Here is a 26,838-nt window from a genome sequence, read left to right as displayed (position 1 = left end):
ATGGGATTTGTGCAATAGGATGGTGGAATTGAACACATTTTAGAATTGTTGGTCAAGTACTTACCATGCTCTCTTTGGTCTGCAGGTGTTCGGGCAAAAGAGTCCCCAGAGCTCCGAGCACCTGTATTTATAGTTCCAGGAGGGAACCATGTGCTAGAATTATAGAGGGGGGGTAGAGTGTTTGTTTGATGGGAATGTTTAGATTATTCATAGGAGCTGATATGTATTGAAGTAAATGTAATATTGTATGATAATGTATTTGATGTTTTATAATTAATAGAGATGTGGAATGTGTAGTGGTAATATTGAATTAGAGTGTTATTTGTATTTCCCTTTGACATGGTATGGTCCAGGTTAATTGCCTAGCAGTGGTATAAAAGGCTGCCAGTTCCATTCAGACACTGCTGTAGGTTGGACCTAGGTGAGCGTAGCTACAGTCATGTTGCTCATTTTTAACGTCTTTATGATTTTTCTACTTTTGTCATCTGTTTTTGGTAAATAAATACACCCTCGATCGCACCTTTACCTCGCCTCAGAGCCTCTTGTGCTGGGAGTTAGGCCGCTAAGCGGGTCAATCTAACACTCCCTCTATCTCTCTCCCTCTCTCCATCTCCCTCTCTCTTTTGTTCTCTCTCCCTCTCTCTCTGTCTCTCTCTCTTTCTCTCTCCCTCTCTGTCTCTTTCTCTCTCTCTCTCTCTGTTTTTTATTAATCATCTAAGGCATGTTTTTCATCTCACTGCAGGGACTGCTGGGAAGAAATATGTCCTCCCGTGTTCCAGCAGAGTGGGGTAAGATCTCCCCTTCTGCTCCTCTTCCTCGCGTTACTCCTGTCCTCTGAAAAGTAGCTCCTCGCAAAGCCAGTCAAAATGGACCACGTCTTTATCTCCACACTCTATATAAAGCTGCAGAGATTAAATATTTGATTCAAACACAGCATGTTTGTTCTAGGGATGTCATTGAGCAGATGCATATTTGGATGCTGATGTAGTGAGCAGCTGAGTGAGTGAGTGAGTGTTGAGGCTGGGCCAGCCTCTCTGTCATGGCCGTGTCTAAACTAGGAGTTGGCCGGGGAGCCTGGTCCTTGGATGGTGTGGGCCAGCCTGGAGACGAACTCTGTTTCCCATGACTGCAGCGGGCGTTGTGGAGTCCCGGCGGTGGAGAGCAGGCCCAGCATCTGGGGGGAGAGCCCTCCCAAGTTCGTTACCAAGCCGTCACGCATCTTCGTCCGAGTGGGTCAGACTGGCAAGTTCTCGGCCAAGATCACTGGACGACCCCAGCCCCAGGTCACCTGGCTCAAGGTCAGACTGAACTCTACCCATATATACATACATATATATATATATAGAAGCAGGGTTGCTGCAATGACCTGCCCAGGAACCAGCTCTCAATTCAATTGAGCATCTGTGTGATGAGATGGACAAGCTATTTGGAGTAGAGATCTACCACCAGCCAAATCAACGTGTTTGCCCTCAGAACAGTCTGTTGGCCGGGACACTGACTGAACGCGGTGTTGAGTGTGTTCCAGAGGGATGCTGACCCTGGCTCTTCCCGCAGCTGTGCTGCTTTGGCTGGTGGTGGATCTCTATGCTCAACAGCTCATTCCATCTCATCCCACAGATGTTCGACTGGACTGGGATCTGCCACTGCGTTAAGATGACCTGTCATGTTGGTGGAAGCATTCCTGGACAGTCTAAGCCCTGTGGCGCGGGTTGTCATCCTGCTGCCTTGAAGGGATGCAGCTGATTGGCCATGATGTTTACATACTGACTGTGTGCCATTCAAACATCGCATGCCATGTGCCATGACCAAAAAACCACCACATCACCACCACTGGTCAGTGTTGCACTCAGAGGGCCTCATCTACTAAGATCCCAAATAAAGAGCACAAAATTGCGTTGGCAGTCCTTCAGATTGTACATTTAGTTGGAATGTATTTTGCAAGTGATCTATCAAGGATAATTGCGTGAATGCCAACAGGTGCAAAAGTGTGAAGGCAGCTCTATTTAAATGAGGGGTTTTGCATGTTGTATCCCACAATTGCACCATGGAAGAAGAGCCAAAATGCGAAAACAGTAGGCTTAACTTATTTCGTTTTGCAACACGCCAAAGGTGCGCTTAATGATGTTCCACATGCAGTTATGGGCCACATTGTATCTGCGCTCCTTGGAGTATTTGGGTACAAGTTGAACCCAATGTGGAATGGAATTTACCATGACGAAGGGCTTTAGGGGATACGCGATCACCTAAAAAGGAACATGAGATATGAACTGAGATGATGCTTTGGTTCTGTTTAAGGATGGGCAACGTTAAAAGATTAAACATTAACTGAACCTAAAACGAAACAGTTATCAGGAGAACATTGGCCTATGATGAGATTGGATTCCCCCTCCCTCGGCTCACACACCCATTCATTAATCCTGACACCACACAAAAACATAGCATACATGCCTATTTGACAGCCTATAAATGTTCAACAGGCCTACCGTTGCCTATGTGAAGCCTGACTGTGAAGCCTGACTGATTTTTGCAAAACAAAATAATAGTTTAGCCTACTGCAGCACACAAACATAAAAATAATAAAATGATTCCCTCTAGCATGAGACCGTGGCTCTGCGGTTACGTTATAGAACCACAAGACACACTGGAAATAACCCAGATCTCCTGTGTGGGAAAATAATTAGTTTTCTCCTCCCATATTTTGCATGCTAGGGTAGGCACGCCCCTTATTACATATTCGTATTCATCGGCCACAAGTACTAGTTGGATAGAGCGTGCAAATTTGCGCTCTTGAAGGACGCAATCCTCCATGCACACCGTTCATAGATCACCTCCTCCATGCACACCGTTCATAGATCACCTCCATGCACACCGTTCATAGATCGCCTCCTCCATGCACACCGTTCATAGATCACCTCCTCCATGCACACCGTTCATAGATACCTGGCACATTTATTTGCAGGTATTAAGGCCTATGCACACGTTTTTATATGTGCATAACTTTAGTAGATAAGGCCCACAGTGTATTAAAAAAAAACGCAGGAAGAGGTTCAAACCACATGTGCCAAGGATTGTAATGGGAAATGTGAAATCTCTTGCCAACAACACGGATGAGCTGACAGCCCTGGTACGCAGCCAAAGGGAGTACGGAGAGTAGCTTACTCTGTTGTTGGGAAACATGGCTACACAGCAACATACCGGACAGAGCAGTGAACTTGGATGGCTTCAGTCTGGTGCGGGCAGACAGGGGAGGAGACAGTGGTGAGAAAACAGGAGGGCTGGCCATCTTGGTCAGTGAGATGGTGTGAGCCTGAGCACATAACTGAAGGACAGCATCTGTACTCCCTACATTGAGCTGCTGGCAATAGGGGGAAGACCAAACTATATCGCCCGCGAATTCTCGCACGCCATTGTTATCCTCGTCTACATCCACACCTAACGCTTCAGCTAACACTGTGCGCGCCTTTGACCTCATTTACTCCAAGGTAGCGCGCCTACAAAAAATGCACCCCAATGCGCTGATGATTGTCAATGGCGACCTCAACCATGTCTCACTCTCAAACACACTGAATTTACTCAGTATATGACATGCAGCACCAGAGAGAATCAGACCCTGGACCGACTGTATGCTAACGTGAAGGAGGCATACAGCTCCACCCCCCTCTCGGCAGATCCAACCACAACTTGATCCATCTAGTCCCTAGGTACACGCCTGTTGCTAGGCGGCAGCCGGCTACCACCAGGGGCCTCATTTATCATTGAGGTACGCCTTCTTTTACACGGTCTTTTCCGCGATTTCAGGCGTACGCCATTTCCCCCCCCCCCCCACAGCGCGATCTATCAAGCCGAAAGGGCGAAAATTTAGTCGCCTTTCTACGCGCTTTTGTAGGACACCTCTCAAGTAGCCGTACCGATTTACACGGTTTTCTACACCCTTTTTGAACACAGGGGGAACTGGCGACGCAGGTGGTGCGTCGGTGAATTACTATGTTTGATGGAGAGAATAAGAGCGACAGTTCATGAACGCACAATCATGTAGGCTAATAGCCCAATTCAGCACCAACATATATCGCAATGCAAGATTAGACGTGTCCTCTAACCGGCTCATTAATGGTCCGATATGGATTTTTTCCCCAAACTTAACCTATGCGCACACCTAATGCAGGCACTCCATCAAACGGCAATAATTGACCAATTAGATTGTCATTAATATGTGATCATGTGGACCTGTTTGCTGTTTGGTAAGCATATAAATGACAGTCCTCCTGTGCGTAATGCGAGCCTAAATGAATCCGGCGCTACTCGGCCTACTGGCCGAGATAGAACTCCAAAGAGGTGACGGCGATGGCGACTGCACCCACATAAGGGCACCATCATTGAATGAATACGTCTGTGAATCGCAAAAATGTGCACACTATAAATACCCAAATCATATGTGACGCCGACATGCTCATCACAAGTGTAGTGGCACGGTGGCCTGGCTCCACGCATGACTCATTCACCCTGGCGCACAGCAGGGTAGGGCTAGACTGGAGGCAGGCGCTGCGCGTGACGGCTGGCTTGTTGGTGTGTGCATAGCCAAGATATATTCTTTTTCTTCTTTACTTTAATCTTTATTAGCATTTTCCATCCATACAACGACAATACAATAAAACAACTTACAATAACAGCTTATGGGTACTTCCATCCATGCAGCTTTTTTCTCTTAATCAAATATTACAATTTCAATATTAGTGGTATCATCACACTTCCTTCTATAATCCATCCATTTTTCCCATCTCCCTTTAAACTTTCCTTCCTGCATCCTCAATGCATGCGTGAACTTCTCCCTAACATAAATCTCTTCCACAACACCCAGCCACTGCTCCTTGGTTGGGGGTTCCACCTTATACCAAGCGCTCATTATTGTCTTTTTACTAGCAACCAATAGTACTTTCACTAGGTATCTGTCCCCTCCTTGTACATCATCCTGTGTTATGTTTGCCAAGATATATATTCAAAGCTGATAAGAATGAGAACCAGTCAAGACCCCACCACAAAATGAGGATCCAAGCCCTCAGCCCCCTCCCCGTCATGAGGGTTACCAGCGGGGCCAAAGGGCCCACACTGAGGTCATGCGCCAGCTATGAAGACAAAGTAAGGTTCACATTGTTACCATTTTATTGTCTGTTGGTGGGTGACTGTGTGAGGTGTGTGAGTGCGTTTGTGAGTGCATGTGTGAGGTCCGTGAGTGTGGTAGTGAGTGACTGTGTGAGGTCCGTGACAGCATGTGTGGGAATGAAGTGCAGTGAGGATGTCCTGTTGGCTCTGGTGGGGTAATGTGGTGACCTCCACCAACTGCTGCACAACTGCCCCAATCCCTTCTGCCATGTCCCTCTGGGCCTCTAGGGTCATGAGCCTCCAGCACAGCGTCTGAGAGGAAGCCCAGCCCTCAGGGACCCTTGAGGCAGGGACGCTGGCAGCCGGAGGTGGAGGCGTGGGCGGTGGAGACGGAGGCGCTGGAGATGGCACTGGAGGTGGAGGCCGGCGCGCTGGAGGTGGAGGCACTGGAGGTCGTGGCGCTGGAGGTCGTGGCGCTGGAGGTGGAGGCTGCAACCGGTGGGGGCACGACCGTCAGGTCAAGGACCACTGCAGACTTCTCCTCCTCTGAGTCCCACCCCACGTCAGAGTCTGGAGAAACAATTTCAGTCATTTTCTTTGAGTTTGTCTGTTAACTTGATTATGCATTAAACATTTCATTGTGTAGCCATATTCAATTGATATGTTTTTCTGTTGGCAGCCAAATAAATGCTTAAGTGTGATTTACCGGGTGATTTAGATGAGTCTTAATTTCCCAGAGGGGAAAATGTTTAATGTGGTCTAACATTATGAAGTGATCATCTGTGTTATCGTTCCCTGTTTTTGGTCCTAAATCAATCATAGCCTACCACAGAATGTGTGGAATGTTTGCTTTCCTCACAGCCACATAATACAGAATGTCCGTGTAGCCTACGCCAAATACAGGATGCACGAAACGTACAGTAGGCTACCTAAACTGTACGAGCAATCAGACAAATGTAGGCTCGTACAAATAGCTTACCTTCCGAAAATGATTTTCTTTCCTCGCGTGGACCTCACCAACAAGCACATGCACCTCCGTCTCCGAAAAGTTTCTCTTCTTTCTGCGTTTTTCCATAAACGTAATTGTCTTGCCTTTTTTTCTCCACGCTATATTATGTCGGTTCCTTCCGGGAAACCACGTTTGGCCACTCATGGTTTTGACCATATATGGTTGGATTTGGGCGTGGCGAGGGCGGAACACGGGGCGCGTGCACGTCCGCTCTCTTCTACGCCACCGTCGGGTTTTTCGTTGAGGAATCGGCGCAGCAGCGTGTACGCCATGTTTGATATATCCGAAAAGCGTGTAAATATTCTCGTCGTACGCGACATTTCGCCTTTTCCTCGTTTTCGTCGTACGCCCTCTTTTACACCTGAATTTACACGCTCTTTGATAAATGAGGCCCCAGGACTGTGGAGATGTGGACGAGAGAGTCTGTGGAGAAACTAAAGGACTGTCTCCAATCCACGGACTGGGAGCTGTTCACAGAGGACAAGGAGGACGTGGACGGTCTCTGCTACTGCACAACACTACATCAGGTTCTGCAAGGAATGCGTCATACCCACTAAAATGGTGCACTGCTTCCCTAACAACAAATCATGGATTAACAAGGACATTAAAGCCCTTCTCAACAGGAGAAAGAGGGCCTTCGTGGCTAAGGACAGGGAGGAGGCGGCCAGATCAGTCCAGAAGGAACTGAAGAGGGAGCTGTAGAGGGCCAAAAAAGCTACAGAGAGAGGGTGAAGAGTAAATGTGAACTGATCAGCACCAAGGAAGTGTGGGAGGGGATGAAGAGAATCACAGGGCTGGGTCCTTCAGGTGGGGCAGCTAGCTGGCATATTGCAACACCTATTAGACCTCTCCCTGAGGCTCAACCTCTCCCTGAGGCACAACCTCTCCCTGAGGCCTAGCCTCTCCCTGAGACTCAACCTCTCCCTGAGGCCTAGCCTCTCCCTGAGACTCAACCTCTCCCTGAGGCCTAGCCTCTCCCTGAGACTCAACCTCTCCCTGAGGCTGAAAAAGGTGCCCCAGCTCTGGAAGACCTGCATCGTTCCAGTGCCCAAAAAAGCACGGCCCAGTGCCCTCAACGACTACAGGCCAGTGGCACTGATGTCTCATGTAATGAAGGTATTGGAGAGACTGGTTCTGCAGTGCTTGAGGCCCGTGGTGATCGACTTCCTGGACCCCCTGCAGTTTGTGTACCAGGCCAGAATCAGCATGGACAATGCCATCATCTACCTACTCCACAGAGCCTATTCATACCTGGAGGGGCCAGAAAGGTGGGTGAGAGTCATGTTCTTTGACTTCTCCAGTGCTTTCTCCCTCTCCAGCTCGCAGAGAAGCTCCCAGCTAGAAGTTCTCGGACAACTCCTCTGTTGTGGGCTGCATTAGGGCAGACGATGAGGAGGAGTACAGGGATGTGGTCAGGAGATTCGTTGAATGGTCTGAGGAGAACCATCTCCAACTCAACATCAGCAGGAGCAAGGAACTGTTGGTAGACCTCAGAAAGAATAGGAGGCCTCCAGCCCCCATCCCCATCCAGGGGGAGGAGGCTGAGATGGTGGACTCATACAAGTTCTTGGGAGAGCACCCGAACAACAAACTGGACTGGACTGACAACACTGAGGCCCTCTACAGGAAAAGATAGAGCAGACTGTTCTTCCTCAGGAGGCTAAGTCCTTTGATGTGTGTAACAGGCTACTGAGGATGTTCTGCCAGTCTGTTGTGGCCAGCGCACTGTTCTTTGCTGCCGCCTGCTGGGGAGGCAGCATCAAGCCTTGGGAGTCAAACAAGCTGTACAAGCTGGTGAGGAGGGCTGGTTCCGTCGTGCGGCAACAACTGGACAGAGGATGATGAGGGACAGACTGAAGTCAACTGAAGTCGATCCTAGACAACCCCTCCCATCCCCTCTGTGGCGAGCACTTTCAGCCACAGGCTCCTCCCACCCAGGTGCAATACGAAGCAGTTCAGGCGTTCCTTTGTGCCAGCAGCCATCTTATTATATTCTATACTGCACATGCTGCTACCCCCCCCCCATCCCCCCTTATATATTGTCTCTCTCTTTTTTGTTACTCTATATCTAGTGTGTCTCTCCGTTCCAACCTTTTTTAAATTGCTGAAACACTAAGTTTCCTCCTGGTAGGATCAATTTAGTCTTATCTTATACCGTGCAAAAGTTTTACGCAGGTGTGAAGAAATACTATACGGGAAGAATGCTTTTAAAAATATAAATCAAATCAAAAATCAAATCAAATATTTATCAATTGACAAAATGCAAAATCAATTCTTATAGGTACACTTGGACAAAGTCAGGGATTTTGTAGGATTATAGTTAGGTGTATGATTAACCAATTATATCAAACAGGTGCTAATGATGATCAGTTTCATATGTAGATTGAAACAGTCATTAATTGAAACAGAAACAGCTGTGTAGGAGGCTTAATACTTGATGAGGGACAGCCAAACGAAGAATTGCGTCCAAAAAGCCAAACGTCCGACGTGGAAACAAGACCAAGTAACTCAACTATGCATGAAAACATAGGAATTGGGGTGCAGAGAAAAGGCAGCAGGTGCTCTGGACTGATGAGTCAAAGTCTGAAATATTTGGCTGTAGCAGAAGGCAGTTTGTTGGCCGAAGGGCTGGAGAACAGTACAATAATGAGTGTCTGCAGGCTGCAGTGAAGCCTGGACATTCCTTGAAAGCTCAGGGCTGCATTTCTGCAAATGGAATTGTGGATTTGGTGAGGATCAGTGATGTCCTCAATGCTGAGAAATACAGGCAGATACTTATCCATCATGCAGTACCATCAGGGAGGAGATCTGTGGTTAGTTCTCCAAGATGTCTGGAGCAACCTACCTGCCGAGTTCCTTCAAAACCTGTCTGCAAGTGTACCTAGAAGAACTGATGCTGTGTAGAAGGCAAAGGGTGGTCACACCAAATGTTGATTTGATTTATCTTGTTCATTTGCATTGCATTTTGTTAATTGATAAATATTAACACTTCTATTTTTGGAACCAGTTTTACTTTTTTCACACCTGCCTGAACTTTTGCAAGGTACTGGAAAAATGCTTCTTTTATCTAGGAAGTGCCAGGTGAGAGACCACACCCACTCACAGACTCTTAAAGGCACACCCAGCCTTCCACACCCACTCACAGACTCTTAAAGGCACACCCAGCCTTCCACACCCACTCACAGACTCTTAAAGGCACACCCAGCCTTCCACACCCACTCACAGACTCTTAAAGGCACACCCAGCCTTCCACACCCACTCACAGACTCTTAAAGGCACACCCAGCCTTCCACACCCACTCACAGACTCTTAAAGGCACACCCAGCCTTCCACACCCACTCACAGACTCTTAAAGGCACACCCAGCCTTCCACACCCACTCACAGACTCTTAAAGGCACACCCAGCCTTCCACAATCTCCCGGACACACCGGCATTCCCTCCTGAACCCACTAATAATCTAATATATACACAATAATATAATAACTATCTGGCCTATCCTAATATATGTATATACATTATACTCAGTGAAGTTCTATATAAATTGTGTATATACTCAGTGGAGATTAACGATGGGGATGATTTCTGTCACACTCCGTTTTCTCTTAAAGTCGCACTGAAACGGACGTTTGAGATCATCTAACTTCCGCAGTTTGACGTATTTCCGACGCAAACAAGCTATGAGGGTGTGACATATGTTTAGAGGAATTTGATTGGAACATTGACAAGTGGACGGATTTTAAGAACTTTAGACAGATTTGATAGAAGGATAGCGTTGATTGACGGTTGGATGTTGTGAGATTATTGGCCTAAAATCTAAGGTACCTGTTGTCGTCACTGCACATGACCTACCATTTTCCAGGAAGTAAGAAATTATATACTTTGATATAAGATTACAACAAAAGTAGAATTTTGAATTTTTTTGGGCATACATCGTTGCATAGGTGAACACTATGACCAATTATGTGAACCAAAATGGGACAGAATGCTTTTTTCATTTCAGTGCGACTTTAACATCCCTCTTTCTCCCTCACTTTATGTCTCTCTTTATGTGTCTCTTCACCCCCCCCCCCCCCAGGAAGACGTGGAGTTGCAGTCGTCAGGTCGGTACAGCATGGTGGAGAGGTCAGGCATGCACTTCCTGGAGATCCGGGAGGTGTGTGTGGAGGACGCAGGCAGCTACACCTGCTCTGTGACCAACAGCACCGGGACGGCCGCCTCCACCGCACAGCTCAACGTCCAGGGTGAGGAGTGCCTTGCCACCTTGACAGTGTAAACTCCTCCTCCAATGACCTTCGATTCACTTTCATTTTCATCTGTCTTCCAGGTTCCAACAGTGAGCTGGCCACGTGAGTATGCTGCCCGCTGAAACGAGGGATGAAGCAACAGAATCACTTCTCCTCTGTAAGAATCTTATCAGAAAGTTTCACAATGCCTTATATAGTAACATACTTCTCCATCCAGGCCACGCCCCTCGGCCCCTGTGGCCCCGCACCCAGAGACGTCCCACCCTGGAGAAGTCGACCGTACCAGTAATGACCTGCAGCTGGAGCCCAGTCCGCCCAGCAAGGCCGCCAACAAAGCCGAGCCCAGAGAGAAGCACATCCCCCTGGCCAGGGATGCCGAGGACAGCCCCCAGGCCAGACCCGGGCCCTGGAGGACCAACCTGGCTCCTAAGCCCCCCGTAGAGTTGCCACAGCGGGCAGAGAGGAAGCCCGGGTCCCTCTTTCCTCAGGCTGCTGGTCCTTCCCCACCACCCCAGCAGCCGGAGCCCCCCAGCACAGCCCCAGGGAGGCCCAGCTCAGAGGGGCCCCCCAGCACAGCCCCAGGGAGGCCCAGCTCAGAGGGGCCCCCCAGCACAGCCACAGGCTCTACAGAGAGCAGGGAGAGCAGAAGGCAGGCCCGAGAAAGCAGAGCAGAGAGAGCGGTGGAGACCGAAGATCCTCCCAGGTTCGACTCTGTCCCCCAGAGCCAGGAGGCTGTCGAAGGGTCGAAGGTCACGTTTACATGCCAAGGTAGACCTGCTGGAGGTCAGCCCCACTCAGATAGCAGTGCACTAGTCCAAAGAAAACCTATCAGGAAGTTGGCCGTGCTTGTTTGAAAGCTGGTCACTCTTTCATTAGCTGCACTCTGGCTGAACCAGTGGTCATCACGTAAATATCAGAGCTGGAGAACAGAGTAACAGATGGTCTACTTTACTCTACTCAACTCTGTTCTACTATATTCTACTCTACTCTATTCTACTCTGCACTGCTCTACTCTATTATACGGTGCTCTACTCTCCTCTAATCTACTCTACTATACTCTGCTCTACTCTGTTCTACTCTACTCTACTCTATTCTACTCTACTCTACTCTACTCTACTCTAATCTGCTCTGCTCTGCTCTGCTCTGCTCTGCTCTGCTCTACTGTATTATACTCTACTATACTCTGCTCTACTATACTCTGCTCTACTCTGTTCTACTCTACTCTTCTCTACTGTACTGTGTTGTACTCTCCTCCTCTCCTCTTCTCCTTTCTTCTCCTCTGCTCTCCTCGTCTCTTCTCATTTCCTCTTCTCTCTTCTCCTCTCCTCCTCTCCTCCCCTGTGTCCAGTCTCCGGGCGTCCTGCTCCTGCGGTGTGCTGGCAGAGGGAGGGTCAGCAGGTCACATCCCGGCCCGGTCTGCGGCTGCTGCAGCAGGGACTCTCTCACTCCCTCTGCCTGGACAGTCTGACCAGGAGGGACGCCGGTACCTACAGCTGCACCCTGGCCTCCGGCGCCGGACACGCCTCCTCCTCCTGGACCCTCACCGTCAAGAGTAAGCCCTTTCAGAGTGGCCCACAGGGTGGCCTGCAGTGGGAATCAAAGTGCCCTTTGATTCTTAAAGGTGCCAAATGTGTGGAGATAATAATGTGGCTATTTCTAGTTTGCCCCTAAATGCACACATTCAAACAGTTCTTCTACCTGGTTAGTGAACCAGTGAATAGAGGGCTTAGGCCTAATAGAGTTCCAAGTGTTTAAATAAAGAATACCCAGAGTACAGTGTGATCATGGAGGCTTGAGAGTGTCTGGATGGGGGAGTGGAGGCTGAGGGGCTTGGAGGCTGGGGGTGGGGGGTCTTGGGGGGGGGGGGGGGGGGGGCAGACGCCATGTAGATACCCTCATCCCCCAGCTACAGCCTGGATCCGGGGTGCGTTTTAACACCATGACACTGCTGTTGGCACAGGCCATGTCTGCATAACCAAATTAATCGTGGTTGTTTATTTAATGATAACCAAAGTGGAACTATTTCATGGGGGGTTTGGATTGGGGTTTGTAATGTTTTTGTTGTAAGGGTTTGGACAAGATAGACTGGTTCCTTTGAGACTTATCTGTTGGGTCACAGAGAGCAGGGCTTAGTGCTGAAATGTATTTCTTACAGAGGCTGGCCCATGGAGAGTTTCCTGTCAGAAGGGACTACAAAGCTATTTTTTAGTCAGTTTGCTCCCTCTAGTGGGTGAATACAGACCTTGCATCTTACCAGCAGAGCTGGTGACCTGTCTTCCCGCTAATACAACACACTGCTGCTCTTAAGCGCCGGGCCGTGGGTTGGGGACACTTTGAGCACCTGATTGCTGGTGAGGCTGATGTGTGGTCTCTGGCGCAGGTCGGCAGGCTGATGTGTGGTCTGTGGCAGGTCGGCAGGCGGAGTTCGGCAGTGGGCTGGGGGACGTCTGCGTGACCGAGGGGCAGGACATCCTGCTGCAGCCTCCCCTCGGCGGGCGGCCCACCCCCCACGTCTCCTGGCTCTTCAACGCTGAGGATTGAGGAACCACCTCCAGCTCATTCACCCCTCTCCTCCCACTCAGGACCAGCACAGGCCATGAGCAGCGTCCACCAGACCTCACAGCCCTGACCCCAGCCAGCTCTATCTCAGCCACTAGAGGGGGCTGATGCTCCTGTTGCAAGCCCCATACCCCCTTATCACAGGACACACTAACAGTCTCCCTCCAGGAACCCTGACGAAGGATGATATGGAAATAGAGATGAATATGACTTGGCAATCCACCACCTGGTGAGTGAAGACGGTGTCGGTTACCGTGATCGGTCTTCCTATGAGAGGGACCAAACAGAACCTGTCTGTCCTATGAGAGGGACCAAACAGAACCTGTCTGTCCTATGAGAGGGAGCAAACAGAACCTGTCTGTCCTATGAGAGGGAGCAAACAACCTGTCTGTCCTATGAGAGGGAGCAAACAACCTGTCTGTCCTATGAGAGGGACCAAACAGAACATGTCTGTCCTATGAGAGGGACCAAACAGAACCTGTCTGTCCTATGAGAGGGACCAAACAACCTGTCTGTCCTATGAGAGGGACCAAACAGAACCTGTCTGTCCTATGAGAGGGACCAAACAACCTGTCTGTCCTTGCTGGGTATTATAGAGAGCAGCTGAGACAACCTGTCTGTCCTCCCAGGCTGCTATAGGGGATCTGAGAGAACCGGTCTGTCCTCCCAGGAGGCTATAGAGGATCTGAGAGAACCTGTCTGTCCTCCCAGGCTGCTATAGGGGATCTGTGAGAACCTGTCTGTCCTCCCAGGAGGCTATGCTCCTCCAGACCTGCTCCAGCTAAGACAGCAGTGGGAGCTGAGAAGCCACTTTGATCTGGTCTTCTGGAGGTCATTACTCACATGTCAGATGTTTGATTCCTTCTTCAATCTCTGAAATGAACTTTACATTACAGTCATTTAGTTGACGCTTCTTTCCAAAGTGACTTACAATAATTGCATTTATTATAGGAAGTCAGTGTACTACTACGCTCCAGAACTCACAAGTGCATCTCCTTTCTAAACAAGTGACTAAGAGCACAATCTAGTGCTGAAGGCAAAGTTCAAAGCAAACTAAAAATACACTAGGGGGCGAATTCACTAAAGGATTGCGCAGCTTTTCCTGACGCAAAGCCTGTGCAAATAAGTCAAAAATAATGTTTGCTATTCACAAAGCCCTCGCAAAGGGTGAAATACGGTGTTAACTGCGTTGCCTTCGTCATTGCGTTTCTCTGCGCCGGTGTTATTAGCTGATATTTAAATTAGGTAATATGGGCGGAGAATGTTCCCCTTTCTATGCAAATGAACATTATTGCAAAACCCGCCCAATTCACAAAGATCGGCGCAAATTGCCTCACGCAGTTAAAGTGAAATTAATTTCGTTTTCAGAGACGTGGTGGTATTTAAGCGCAAGGGGTGTGTCGCGGCCAGCCTTTCCGCTGATCATGGCAGCAGTGATTGTTGCGAGGCGAATTCGGCATCGCAACGCCAGGCATGTTGTTCGTGAGAGAATATTTAGAAGAAGGTCACTTTTTGATTTAACACTAGAACCACCGCGGTAGCTGTTTGGACACCAGAGCGCGCAGCTGTTCAGCCAACTGGAGGATGAAGTCGCGTCTGGGGAGGCTCAGTTGACTATGCGTCTCTCCACCCGTCCCCAGCGAGTCCAAGCTCCCCCAATGAATAATACTTATTTATAATAGCCTACATAGCGCGAAACTGTGCGTATAATAGTCTATACGCGAAACTGCGCATTCCCTATAGCTGTTCATTGAACGGCTGGGGGCCGATATAGGTATAAATAAATAAAAACATAGCCTACACAATATTTTTTTTATTTGAATGGTCTTGAAAATATTTTGCTTTTGTATCATAGGTGACGGCAGGTATCATCTTCAGCCATGGATGATGACTCCCGTGCGTAATCCTTCCAACGTTGGAGAGGCGGCGTACAACTGGGCTCACATCAGGACGCCGGTGTGATTGAGTGCACATTTGGAATCCTGAAAAGCCGTTTAGATGCCTAGATCTTACCGGTGGGGCAATGTTATACACTCCCCCAAAAGTATGCCAGATCATCGTGCTGCAACTTGCATAACATAAAATGACAATTTTTCCTTTGTTCGTCTTTTCAAATCATTCCACCTCCCTTTGCAGTCTTCCGCGTTTACACACACAAATGGCACTGACTGATTGGGAAATTAAACCCCAAATATGATTTTTTGCTGCAGTCGTGATATTTTTTGCGGAAAGCTGTGAGACATGTTTTTGAACCTCGTCCGTGAGGCCTTCAAGTTAGCTGTCTGAAAATCGTATCTTTCTTTTTCTGTCTGCCATCGTCCAATGATATGCATACGAGTTGTATGCGCTGTATGCGCAGTATTTATAGTCATTTCCTATATGAGAACTGTGACTGTGTCGATCGACCACAGGGGCCTTGGGAGCCTAAGGGAGCTTTATAAAGTAATATTTTCACCAGTGTGTCATATTAGAATGGCCTAACGATTAGAATTAGCCTGAGGACCACCCTACTTGTTGTTCATTGAATGGAAATATGCATTTTATTCCCGAACAAACATCATAAAAAAAGTCTGCAAATGGCATTTGGCAAAAATACTTTTCCTCAGAGCATTCTGTGTCTGAGTCACACTGGAGCACACGTCATGGCTGGAAACTAGCTCTATTCATACCAGAGCGACAGTGAACACAGCTATCACAACAACATCATTACATGTCACATACTGACAAATATGGATTTAGGCTAACGATCTTTCAATGAATCAAATGACGCTGGAGTAGAAGAAGCTCTAGCCTGGTTGGCAGAGACCCTTTGAAGAAGCTCTAGCCTGGTGGGCAGAGACCCGTTGAAGAAGCTCTAGCCTGGTTGGCAGAGACCCTTTGAAGAAGTTCTAGCCTGGTTGGCAGAGACCCATTGAAGAAGCTCTAGCCTGGTGGGCAGAGACCCTTTGAAGAAGCTCTAGCCTGGTTGGCAGAGACCCTTTGAAGAAGCTCTAGCCTGGTGGGCAGAGACCCTTTGAAGAAGCTCTAGCCTGGTTGGCAGAGACCCTTTGAAGAAGCTCTAGCCTGGTTGGCAGAGACCCTTTGAAGGTTCATGTTGAAGGACCGCTTCAGTTAGTTCCCATAACTTCATGTTCTGTGTATCTGCTCATCTGAGCCGAGCTAGAAGTATGGATGTTACCCTCAGGCCTCTATGGTTAAGGACAAGGACGCATGGTTAGTGACAAGACACTCGACTATGAGAGAGAGAGAGAGGGGGAGAGAGAGAGAGAGGGGGAGAGAGAGAGAGAGGAAGAGAGAGAGAGAGAACAAGAGAGGAACAAAAGTAAGAGAAAAAGAGAGAAACAGAGATGGGAAAGATAGATGGGAAAGGGGAGAGAGAAAGAGGAAGGAATGGAGAAACAGAGAGAAACAGAGAGAGAGGAAGAGAGACAGAGGAAGAGGAAGGTAGACAGAGAGAGACTGTCCTGTGTGTCCCGGTACAGAAACAGCCGGACCAGGACCATTAAACAAATATGAGTCCAGGAGCCATATAAAGAGAAAACATGCGTCTCCTGAAACATGACGCGCAGCGCGGTCCGGCCCAGAACAGACATCCCAGACACAGCTGGGACTCGCGTGCACTGATTATGAAATACCTAGCAACCTGCTGCCAGGAACGAGGGGAAAAACAGAGAGAGAGAGAGAGTCCCGGGGATTGCTCAGCTAATGCCCTACTTGGGATGGGGTAGACCAGAGCACATGCTGGTGGGGGGGTGTAACGGCTGATGGCTGCATATCACAACTCACCCTGCTACCCTACAGGCCGCTCCTGTGTTTACGACAGGGAGACACGCAGGGGCACGTGAGTTGAGTGTGTGGAGGAGGAGGAGCAGGAGTCCCGTGCCACCGTATCAATCAGCCGTGCCAGAGAGGAGGTGCTTTACCCTACAAGGCAGTGCTAGCCCTGGGAGCAGGGAGGAATGGAGCAGATGTTCAGTCAGGCGTGCTCCTCACCTCTGGCCTGCTCAGCCGGGTAGTCTGGGTTGCTGCTTCTGATGGGGATGCACCCTGCAGACATCACCTGCCCCCCTTTGGCCTGGAGCTAGCTAGAGTAAACACTGAGCTGTGACTGGGCGGTGTTCAGGTCGGTGTTCAGGTGTTCCAGATCCACAGTTCTCCTCCCTGCTCTATAGATGTGGGCCGGAGGAGACGGGGGGGGAGGGTTTCCTCTGCCTGGACCTCAACACCTGCTCAAACCACATACAGTACTGTTATATTTTACCTTTATAACCTCTCTCTTTCTCTCCATCTCTCTCTGTATTTCTATCTCCCCCCCTCTCTCTCTGTTTCTCTTGATCTCTCTCTCTCTCCCTCCCCCCATCCCAGACCAGCCCATACTTGATGCCCGCTGTTCCTTCGATGGCGGTCTGGCCAAACTGATGATCCAGAATGCATTGCAGGAGGACGAGGGTGCGTACACGTGTGTGGCGGAGAACAGCATTGGCCGAGCCGTGAGCAGTGCCCGGGTGCTGGTCAGAGGTGGGAGAGAGAGAGAGAGGGAGAGAGAGAATACTAATGGAAACATCTGCTTGTTCCTATAGACCAGCATGCATCTCTCAGGTTCAGGTTTAGGTTTTCCTGCTTCAGATGGTAAAAAATATGAATGGGTCTAGCAGGGGGGGGTCATTGGGAGGGTCTAGTTGGGAGGGTCTAGCGGGGGGGGGGGGCATTGGGAGGGTCTAGCAGGGGGGAGCTGGGAGGGTCTAGTGGGGGGGGGGGGGGTCTTTGGGAGGGTCTAGTGGCGGAGGGGTCGTTGGGAGGGTCTAGTGGGGGGGGTCTTTGGGAGGGTCTAGCGGGGGCTGCTGATGGAAACATGCTGCTGATAGCGTGGTCGTCCCTCCGGCCTGCTGGGTATGTATACAGAGGGGGGCTGTGTTTATGAGCCCCCCCCCTCGCCTGGGTCCCAGCCTCTGCAGCGCTCAGCAAATTTATGGACCAGGGAGGGAGGGAGGGAGGGAGGGAGGGAGGGAGGGAGAGAGAGAGAGAGAGAGAGAGAGAGAGAGGGGGAGGGAGCGAGCGAGCGAGAGAGGGAGTGAGGGAAGGAGGGAGGGAGGGAGAGAGGGAGGGAGGGAGGGAGGGAGGGGAGAAACGTGGACTCTACGTAAAAACACCATACATGGTGTGAATGAATGAAGGAGAGTGGGCAGAAATGGTCACTCTCTCTCCCTCTCTCTCTCTCTCTCTCCCTCTCTCATCCTCCCTTTCAGGAAGCTGTCCTTAGTGAAGAGATCCCTGATGAAAGTAGTCTTTCCTCCCTGGTTTCCCCTGGTAGCTCTCTCAGGCTGTTCCTCCCTGGTTTCCCCTGGTAGCTCTCTCAGGCTGTTCCTCCCTGGTTTCCCCTGGTAGCTCTCTCAGGCTGTTCCTCCCTGGTTTCCCCTGGTAGCTCTGCTGCTTGGAACGGTCAGACGTCTGCTCAGGGTCACAAGCCAGATGATTCATGTGTTTCCGCCCGTGAAACTTCACTCCAACATCCCCCGATCATTCATTTACAGTGACCTTTCGTGACCTTTCACACAGCAGTGCGAGCTTTTGGAAAACGGATGTTCTTATGTGTTCCTCGTTGGTCCTGTCTCACAAAGCGCTGCACCACAGGGGGCGGGGTCAGGCCACAGGGGGCGGGGTCAGGCTACGATCTGGAGAGGACATTGAAAACTACAAAATACATTTCCTGGAGAAAATGTGAGGTGGGCTAGTTGCTGAAGCTGGTTGTAACAACTACTGCCAATAATATTATAACTACTAACTGTTGTAAATAATATTTAACTACTATAAACACTATGGCTATTACTATTATAACTACAAATATAACTGTTAGCACTACCAATACTACTAAATACATTTCAATATACAGTAGGACCCCACTCATCCGAACTTCAGAGATCCGAACCTCCCGGTCTACCGGACAGGCTTAAAAAACTTTTTGGTTACTGGTTACTGGTGGGATTTTCATTACAGTACTGTAGGCCTACTTGCATTTAAATCTGTCATAATAAACACGAACTGTATCCTACTGTGAATAAAAACAGAACTGTATGTAGACCTACATGTTGCCTGTAGGCTGTAGCCTACTGTCACGTTTAATTTCTTTGTTACTTTGTCGAGCGCAAAACGCAAACGAGTCTGCTGCGCGAGAGCTGCATTCCTTAGTAGCCAGAAAGCGCGTCAGCAACCTGAAGCAGAGGAGTATCGAGTCATTTTTTGTTCCCAGTTAATGGACTTCAGGAACACAGACAGACTCATCGCTTTTGCAAGCTAGCCCACCTAATAAAGAAATAAATAGTGGGAATATCACAAGTTGGGCTAGCTTCTACAAGCTAGCCCACCTAACTAATAGGAAAAAGACTGTTCTAAGGTCATGTCTGAGTTGAATTGAGTGTGAGATGACCTGTGATGTGACCTGTCCCTTGTTGTTCAGCTGGTGAGCCCTCCAAGAGGAGTGTCCCGGTCCCGGTGGCCCGGCGGCCCGGCCTGAGGCCCTCTGCTCCGCTCTTCCTGCGCAGCCTGGACGACCTGGAGGTCATGGACGGGAGCCAGGTCACCATGACGGTGGAGGTCACGGGTAAGACCGCCCCTCTGTGTTCTTCTGCATGCTGGATCCCTGTGATGTTAGAATAGAGCAGCTTGTTAGGATAGAGCAGCTTGTTAGGGTAGAGCAGCTTGTTAGGATAGAGAAGCTTGTTAGGGTAGAGCAGCTTGTTAGGGTAGAGCAGCTTGTTAGGATTGAGCAGCTTGTTAGGATAGAGCAGCTTGTTAGGATAGAGCAGCTTGTTAGGATTGAGCAGCTTGTTAGGATAGAGCAGCTTGTTAGAATAGAGCAGCTTGTTAGGATAGAGCTGCTTGTTAGAATGGAGCAGCTTGTTAGGGTAGAGCAGCTTGTTAGGATAGAGCAGCTTGTTAGGGTAGAGCAGCTTGTTAGAATAGAGCAGCTTGTTAGGATAGAGCAGCTTGTTAGGATAGAGCAGCTTGTTAGGGTAGAGCAGCTTGTTAGAATAGAGCAGCTTGTTAGAATAGAGTAACTTGTTAGGATTGAGCAGCTTGTTAGGGTAGAGCAGCTTGTTAGGGTAGAGCAGCTTGTTAGGATAGAGCAGCTTGTTAGGATAGAGCAGCTTGTTAGGATTGAGAAGCTTGTTAGGATTGAGAAGCTTGTTAGAATAGAGCAGCTTGTTAGGATTGAGCAGCTTGTTAGAATAGAGCAGCTTGTTAGGATAGAGCAGCTTGTTAGGATAGAGCAGCTTGTTAGTATAGAGCAGCTTGTTATGATAGAGCAGCTTGTTAGAATAGAGCAGCTTGTTAGAATAGAGCAGCTTGTTAGGATAGAGCAGCTTGTTAGGATAGAGCAGCTTGTTAGAATAGAGCAGCTTGTTAGGATAGAGCAGCTTGTTAGGATAGAGCAGCTTGTTAGGATAGAGCAGCTTTTTAGGATAGAGCAGCTTGTTATAATAGAGCAGCTTGTTAGAATAGAGCAGCTTGTTAGGATAGAGCAGCTTGTTAGAATAGAGCAGCTTGTTAGGATAGAGCAGCCCTCTCAGCTGCTCGCGGTCTGACCCTGCTCCAGTCTTCTGGTGGACCTTGCCTGTCAGAGGGCTTGAGAGTGTGTGATAGACGCTAGGGTCATGCGTGTGCTTTTTACTCCATATCTCTGTATCTCTACCGGTGGGAACAGTACTCTGTATCTCTGTATCTAGACTGGTGGGAAGAGGAAATTGAACTGGAATAGAGTAAGCAAATATGATGGCCTGTGTGAAAACATGGACTGGACTCAGAACTGACAAGGCCACACTGAGCCTGTGGTGTATCTGGCCTGGATCCAACTGGCCCTGGATCATCTGGGCTTTGGTTGTATGTTGGTTGTGGCTTAGTTGTGCTTATGTCATACTGAAGTTGCATGTTATGTTGCAGTGCAGGGTTTTGGTTGTATTTTGGTTGCATCGAGGTTGTGTTTTTGCCTTGTTTGTTTTGAAACGGTGGTATTTCCTGCGAGGCCTCTGGATGCGGGCTATTTGGTTTGGTTGTTTCTCCGCGTTTGTGTTTCCTCCCTGTTCCCGGTGTGTCCTGCGGGTCCGGCCTGGCGCTTATATAACCGCGCTCAGCTTCCTGTGACCAGCACGGCTCAGAGCAGCAGGCATCGCAACAGGACCACAGCCTGGTGAAGCTCTGGGAATGCTGGGATTAGTTTATGTGGTCAGTGGTGTTCACTTAAAGGAGTAGTAAAGGGAGAATGCATGTTTAGCCCTATTTTAAGGTTACTTATGATCATATACAATGGTTCAGATCAAAACGTTGACAAAACTAGCACTTTTGAGAAAGTCTGATAATTGCTCTACCACCGTTTTGGTCATACATTGGATGTGGGTGGGCACCTTGAAAAATCTTTCAAAAACTTGTTAAACTCTCGATTTCAAAGACAAGAAGCTCACCGAGGGGGTAATTGATGTCCGTTGGTGTTCTGACATCAAATTCGCCGCAAAGTATGAATCCTGTAGGTATTTATTGATCATTTTGTGAAATCCATTGACTTGTATTGACGATGTGTAGATCAATCCGCAGAGGGGATCCAGGAAGCGGAACTACTTACGGTAGGTATTGTTATTGTTTATGTTGCTAGGCTACCTAGTTTGCGGACGTTTACACACCTAAATAGTTCTGTGCTAAATATTTAAGCCTTTCCAGATGAACTAGAATCTTACTTTATACGCCAACTAACACCTCAGTGAGTTTCTTGTCTTCGAAATCGAGTTTAAAATGTTTTTGAACGATTTTTCAAGGTGCCCATCCACATCCATTGTATGACCAAAACGGTGGTAGAGCAAGTATCAGACTTTCTCAAAAGTGCTAATTTTGTCAACGTTTTGATCTGAACCATTGTTAGGATCACAAGTAACCTTAAAACAGAGCTAAACATGCATTTTCCCTTTACTACTCCTTTAAGCGTGCATCACACAGACCACAAATGTTTAGCTCTGACAGAAACCAATAAAAGACTTGCCTACTTATTTATTTGTTTCTGAAACAAAAATAACCAAAGAGCACAGTAGTCGAAAAACAGAAGAAATCTACAGGACATGGCATCTTGTGTGATGTCTTTCCTAATCTCTTTTCAGCGTGGTGGTAGTTGTGTGGTATAAGCCTGTGGTGGTAGTTGTGTGGTATAAGCCCATGGTGGTAGTTGTGTGGTATAAGCCCATGGTGGTAGTTGTGTGGTATAAGCCCATGGTGGTAGTTGTGTGGTATAAGCCCATGGTGGTAGTTGTGTTGTATAAGCCCATGGTGGTACTTGTGTGGTATAAGCCCATGGTGGTACTTGTGTGGTATAAGCCCATGGTGGTAGTTGTGTGGTATAAGCCTGTGGTGGTAGTTGTGTGGTATAAGCCTGTGGTGGTACTTGTGTGGTATAAGCCCATGGTGGTAGTTGTGTGGTATAAGCCTGTGGTGGTAGTTGTGTGGTATAAGCCTGTGGTGGCACTTGTGTGGTATAAGCCCGTGGTGGTAGTTGTGTGGTATAAGCCTGTGGTGGTAGTTGTGTGGTATAAGCCCGTGGTGGTAGTTGTGTGCCCGTTGTTTACTCCTCCCAGGCCACCCCCCTCCCGAGCTGCTGTGGCTCCACAACGGGAAGGAGATCCAGGAGTCAGAGGACTTCCACTTCCACAGGCAGGGGAACCAGTACAGCCTGCTCATCCAGGAAGTGTTCCCAGAGGACAACGGGAAGTACACCTGCGAAGCGTGGAACCCCCACGGAGAGGTCCGCACAGACGCCCTGCTTACCGTGCAAGGTACCAGCTCGCTCTGACGCCTGACAGAAGCACTTCCGTGTGAAATGTCTTTGAGTTGAACCGTTGGCTGTTTGCTGCAGAGCCCCAGGATGGCGTCCAGCCCTGGTTCATCACCAAGCCCAGGTCCAGCAGCGCCACCGTGGGCCAGGCTGCCCTGCTGTCCTGCGCCATCGCTGGAGATCCCTTCCCAGAGTTCCAGTGGAGGCGTGGCGGTCAGGCGCTGACCTCAGGCACGGACTACGAGGTTCTGCAGAAGGAGGACGTGGTGTCTCTGCTCATCAGACGAGTCTCCGCCCAGCACGCTGGAGCCTATCAGATCAGCCTGAGGTACGGGACAGGCTAGCAGGGGCTGATTGATTGATTGATTGATTGATTGATTGATTGATTGATTGATTGATTGATTGATTGATTGATTGATTGATTGATTGATTGATTGATTGATTGATTGATTGATTGATTGATTTGAAATGACTCCATGGACAGTATGACACACTTGCAATATAGAGTACAGCTTAATGTTGTTCACAGTAGACCAGACTATAGCGCTAGGACTCACCAGAACCCCACTAACAACACATTTGATTTATACAACTATTATATACAACTACAGGTATGCCTCTGAGATTGTATGTTCGGTCTCAGGCTGACAATACGTGTCATTGGTGTTCTGTTTAGTATTGTTTTGTTTTGTTGTGGTTTGTGTGGTAATTCCAGTACAGTTGTTTTGTTTTGTTTTGTTTTGTTTTGTTTTGTTTTGTTTTGGTTTGGTTTGGTTTGGTTTGTGTAGTAATGCCAGTACAGTTGTTGTTTTGTTGTGTTGTGTTGGCTGCATGGTGTGTGTGGTAATGCCAGTGCAGTTCTTGTTTTGTTTTTGTTTGTTGTGTTGTGTTGTGGTGTGTTGGCTGCATGGTGTGTGTTGTAATGCCAGTGCAGTTGTTGATTTGTTTTTGTTTGTTGTGTTGTGTTGTGTGGGCTCCATGGTGTGTGTGGTAATGCCAGTGCAGTTGCAGGTGGTGTCCAGCATTCAGCCCTGAGTGAGCCAAATCCCCTGGACATGGGGGGATTTAAACAGGCCCCCCATCCCTGCTCTCCCTCACACTTTCATCCTCTCTGTTTCCAGGAACAAGGTTGGAGACTGCAGCTGTGTGGCCAGCCTGGTGGTCAACGAGGGGCCAGCACTGTCCAGCAGAGAACACACAAGGTATGTACTGCTCTCACCAGACCAGCTCCTCTCTCCAGACCTGCTCCTCTCTCCTCTCTCTCCAGACCTGCTCCTCTCTCCTCTCTCACCAGACCAGCTCCTCTCTCCAGACCTGCTCCTCTCTCCTCTCTCTCCAGACCTGCTCCTCTCTCCTCTCTCTCCAGACCTGCTCCTCTCTCCTCTCTCACCAGACCAGCTCCTCTCTCCAGACCTGCTCCTCTCTCCTCTCTCTCCAGACCTGCTCCTCTCTCCTCTCTCACCAGACCAGCTCCTCTCTCCAGACCTGCTCCTCTCTCCTCTCTCTCCAGACCTGCTCCTCTCTCCTCTCTCACCAGACCTGCTCCTCTCTCCTCTCTCACCAGACCAGCTCCTCTCTCCTCTCTCACCAGACCAGCTCCTCCCTCTCTCCCCAGCCCAGCTCAGCTCAGCCCACTAGGCCAGGGACTATTTCTGACTTCCCTCCCCCCCCCCCCTCCCTGCCCCCCCAGCCCCCCAGCACTAAATCTGCCTGATCCCTCAGTATAACCAAATAAATTGTTTACAGTGCTTCCTCCTCCAGCTGTGCCATTGTTCAAAGCGTGGGGATGGAGGGGGGCTGCTGGGGGGGTGGGGGGCCGGTACTGGGTGCGCTTCCTTATATGGCTGCTGGAGTCATCTCTGATGTAACATGATGTTGAGTTGTGGTCCTCCCCCTCCCTGGACCGAGCCAGACAGCCTCTGAGCCGTGGCTGGGCAGGGCTTTGAGTGACCCCTGTGTTTTTCCTGCCCCCGCCCCCCTCTCCGCAGCAGTGACCAGCCCCGTCAGGGAGGAGGAGGAGCGGGAGGAGGAGCAGGCGCCTCGCTGAGAGGAGGAGCAGAGCCCGGCAGCAGCAGCAGCAGCAGGAGCTCCCAGGACTACCAGGAACCAGGGGAGCCCAGCCCCAGGCAGGAGCAGGAGCAGGAGCAGCCCAGTGCGGTGAGGGGACTGCTGAAGCGGCACGTGGAGACCAAGGAGCACGGGGAGGAGCAGCTGCACCAGCGTCCGGCCGAGCAGCGAGACTTCCGCAGCCTGCTGGGCAGGAAGGTCACCACCAAGAGCGTGAGCGAGGAGGACCTGAAGGAGAGCACCGCGGAGCAGATGGACTTCAGGCCTCACCTCAAACCGGCGGGCGTCAAGCCCAAGCCCCCGGAGGACGAGAGGAAGGCCGGCCCCCCGCAGCAGGTGGACTTCCGGGCGGTTCTGGGGAAGAAGAGCCCCGGCGCTGGCGCCGCCCGACCCGGCGCCTCCCCGCCCCCGCCGGCCGACAAACACAACGCCGACTTCCGCTCGGTGCTGGCCAACAAGAAGAAGCCGCCGGCGCAGGCCAGCCCGGACAAGAACGGGGAGGCGCCCGCCACCGGGACGGTGCCCAAGGAGCCCAGCGGGAAGGAGAAGAACGCAGTGAGCCCGAAGGAGAAGAACACTGTGAGCCTGAAGGAGAAGGAGCAGGGGAGGAACGCGGTGAGCCTGAAGGAGAAGGAGCAGGAGCGGAACGCGGTGAACTGCGCGGACGGGGAGGTTATAGAGCAGAAGGAGCCCAGGTTCACGCACGCGCTCAGAGACGCCACCGTGCTGGACGGACAGCAGCTCCGGCTGCAGTGCCAGGTGACCTCCGACCCCCCGGCCACCGTCACCTGGACCCTGGACGGCAAGGTCATCAAGCCCTCCAAGTTCATCGTCCTTTCCAACGACGGTAAGAACCAGCACACTCGTTCTCTCCTTTGGTTCTCTAGAAGGTTCCCTCAGTGTCCAGACGTCAGGGGACCCAGAGCAGCTGAGAGACAGCTTATCTCCAGGATGAGGGACAGAACATCACACTGAATGACACAATATTGAGGCGCATTCTCTCTGAGGACATGGGCTCTGTTGGAGCATATGTTTTGGATTCTAATATTAGAACTGGGGTCCGGCTGGGTTAGGGGCAGAGAGAGAGAGAGAGAGAGAGAGAGAGAGAGGAGAGAGAGAGAGAGAGAGAGAGAGAGAGAGTGGGACTGGTATTACAGGCGGTTCATCGGGGGAACGGATCACTTTACATAGGAGCCGGTTCTCCCGGAGATCCCGGCCGCACAGCTGTGTCTCTGGGCCGGCGCTGTAATTGTTTCCCATTAGGAGCGGCGGGCTGGTGTCCCGGGTCAGGCCCGGTATTAATAGTGTGGGTCAGACCAGCGGGAGAATCCTGGGGTGCTCCTGACTGTCCAGCACTCGCCTCCCTAATCCACAGGCTCAACCGTACCGAGTCCTCACACACCGCTCATACACATAGGGGGTTTTCTGTGTGTGTGTGTGTGTGTGTGTGTGTGTGTGTGTGTCACTTCCTCTCAGAGAACTCTGCTAATCCCTAATGTCACACTCATGGCCTGTTCTAATCCCACTACTGAATGGCTGTGTGTGTGCTGATGTCTCAGGGCTCGTTCTGGAGAGATCCACAGCCTTGGTTCTGTGGATTCGTGTTGAATGTGACTGTGTTGGGTTGGCATCGGGGCTCTCCGTGTTGAGTGGGACTGTGTTGGGTTTTTATCAGGGTGTCTGTGTTGAGTGGGACTGTTGGGTTGGGATCAGGGTGACTGTGTTGAGTGGGACTGTGTTGGGTTGGGATTGGGGCTCTCCGTGTTGAGTGTGACTGTGTTGGGTTAGGATCAGGGTGTCTGTGTTGAGTGTGACTGTGTTGGGTTGGGATCGGGGCTCTCCGTGTTGAGTGTGACTGTGTTGGGTTGGGATCGGGACTCTCCGTGTTGAGTGTGACTGTGTTGGGTTAGGATCAGGGTGTCTGTGTTGAGTGGGACTGTGTTGGGTTAGGATCAGGGTGTCTGTGTTGAGTGGGACTGTGTTGGGTTGGGATCAGGGTGTCTGTGTTGAGTGGGACTGTGGTTGGGTTGGGATCAGGGTGTCTGTGTTGAGT

At 50.0% G+C, this 26,838-nt stretch overlaps 1 protein-coding gene across 1 annotated transcript in view; it reads left to right on the top strand.

The window, feature by feature from the left end:
* mylka (myosin, light chain kinase a) overlaps positions 1-26,838 on the top strand; it is a gene marked incomplete at both ends in the record, with an annotated part of 83,933 nt that overhangs the window by 26,529 nt on the left and 30,566 nt on the right. The window contains 13 exons of the mRNA XM_084443552.1: positions 743-788; positions 1,133-1,298; positions 10,183-10,348; positions 10,432-10,453; positions 10,569-11,119; positions 11,700-11,903; positions 12,732-12,842; positions 17,276-17,428; positions 19,365-19,508; positions 22,522-22,719; positions 22,800-23,046; positions 23,840-23,920; positions 24,707-25,632. Coding sequence (XP_084299678.1) covers positions 743-788; positions 1,133-1,298; positions 10,183-10,348; positions 10,432-10,453; positions 10,569-11,119; positions 11,700-11,903; positions 12,732-12,842; positions 17,276-17,428; positions 19,365-19,508; positions 22,522-22,719; positions 22,800-23,046; positions 23,840-23,920; positions 24,707-25,632 — 3,015 coding nt within the window. The remainder of the gene's footprint in view (positions 1-742; positions 789-1,132; positions 1,299-10,182; positions 10,349-10,431; positions 10,454-10,568; positions 11,120-11,699; positions 11,904-12,731; positions 12,843-17,275; positions 17,429-19,364; positions 19,509-22,521; positions 22,720-22,799; positions 23,047-23,839; positions 23,921-24,706; positions 25,633-26,838) is intronic.

The sequence above is a fragment of the Borostomias antarcticus genome (genome assembly GCF_949987555.1).
Source record: "Borostomias antarcticus genome assembly, chromosome: 9".
Lineage (NCBI taxonomy): Eukaryota > Metazoa > Chordata > Actinopteri > Stomiiformes > Stomiidae > Borostomias > Borostomias antarcticus.
This window is presented reverse-complemented; position numbering and strand designations above follow the sequence as displayed.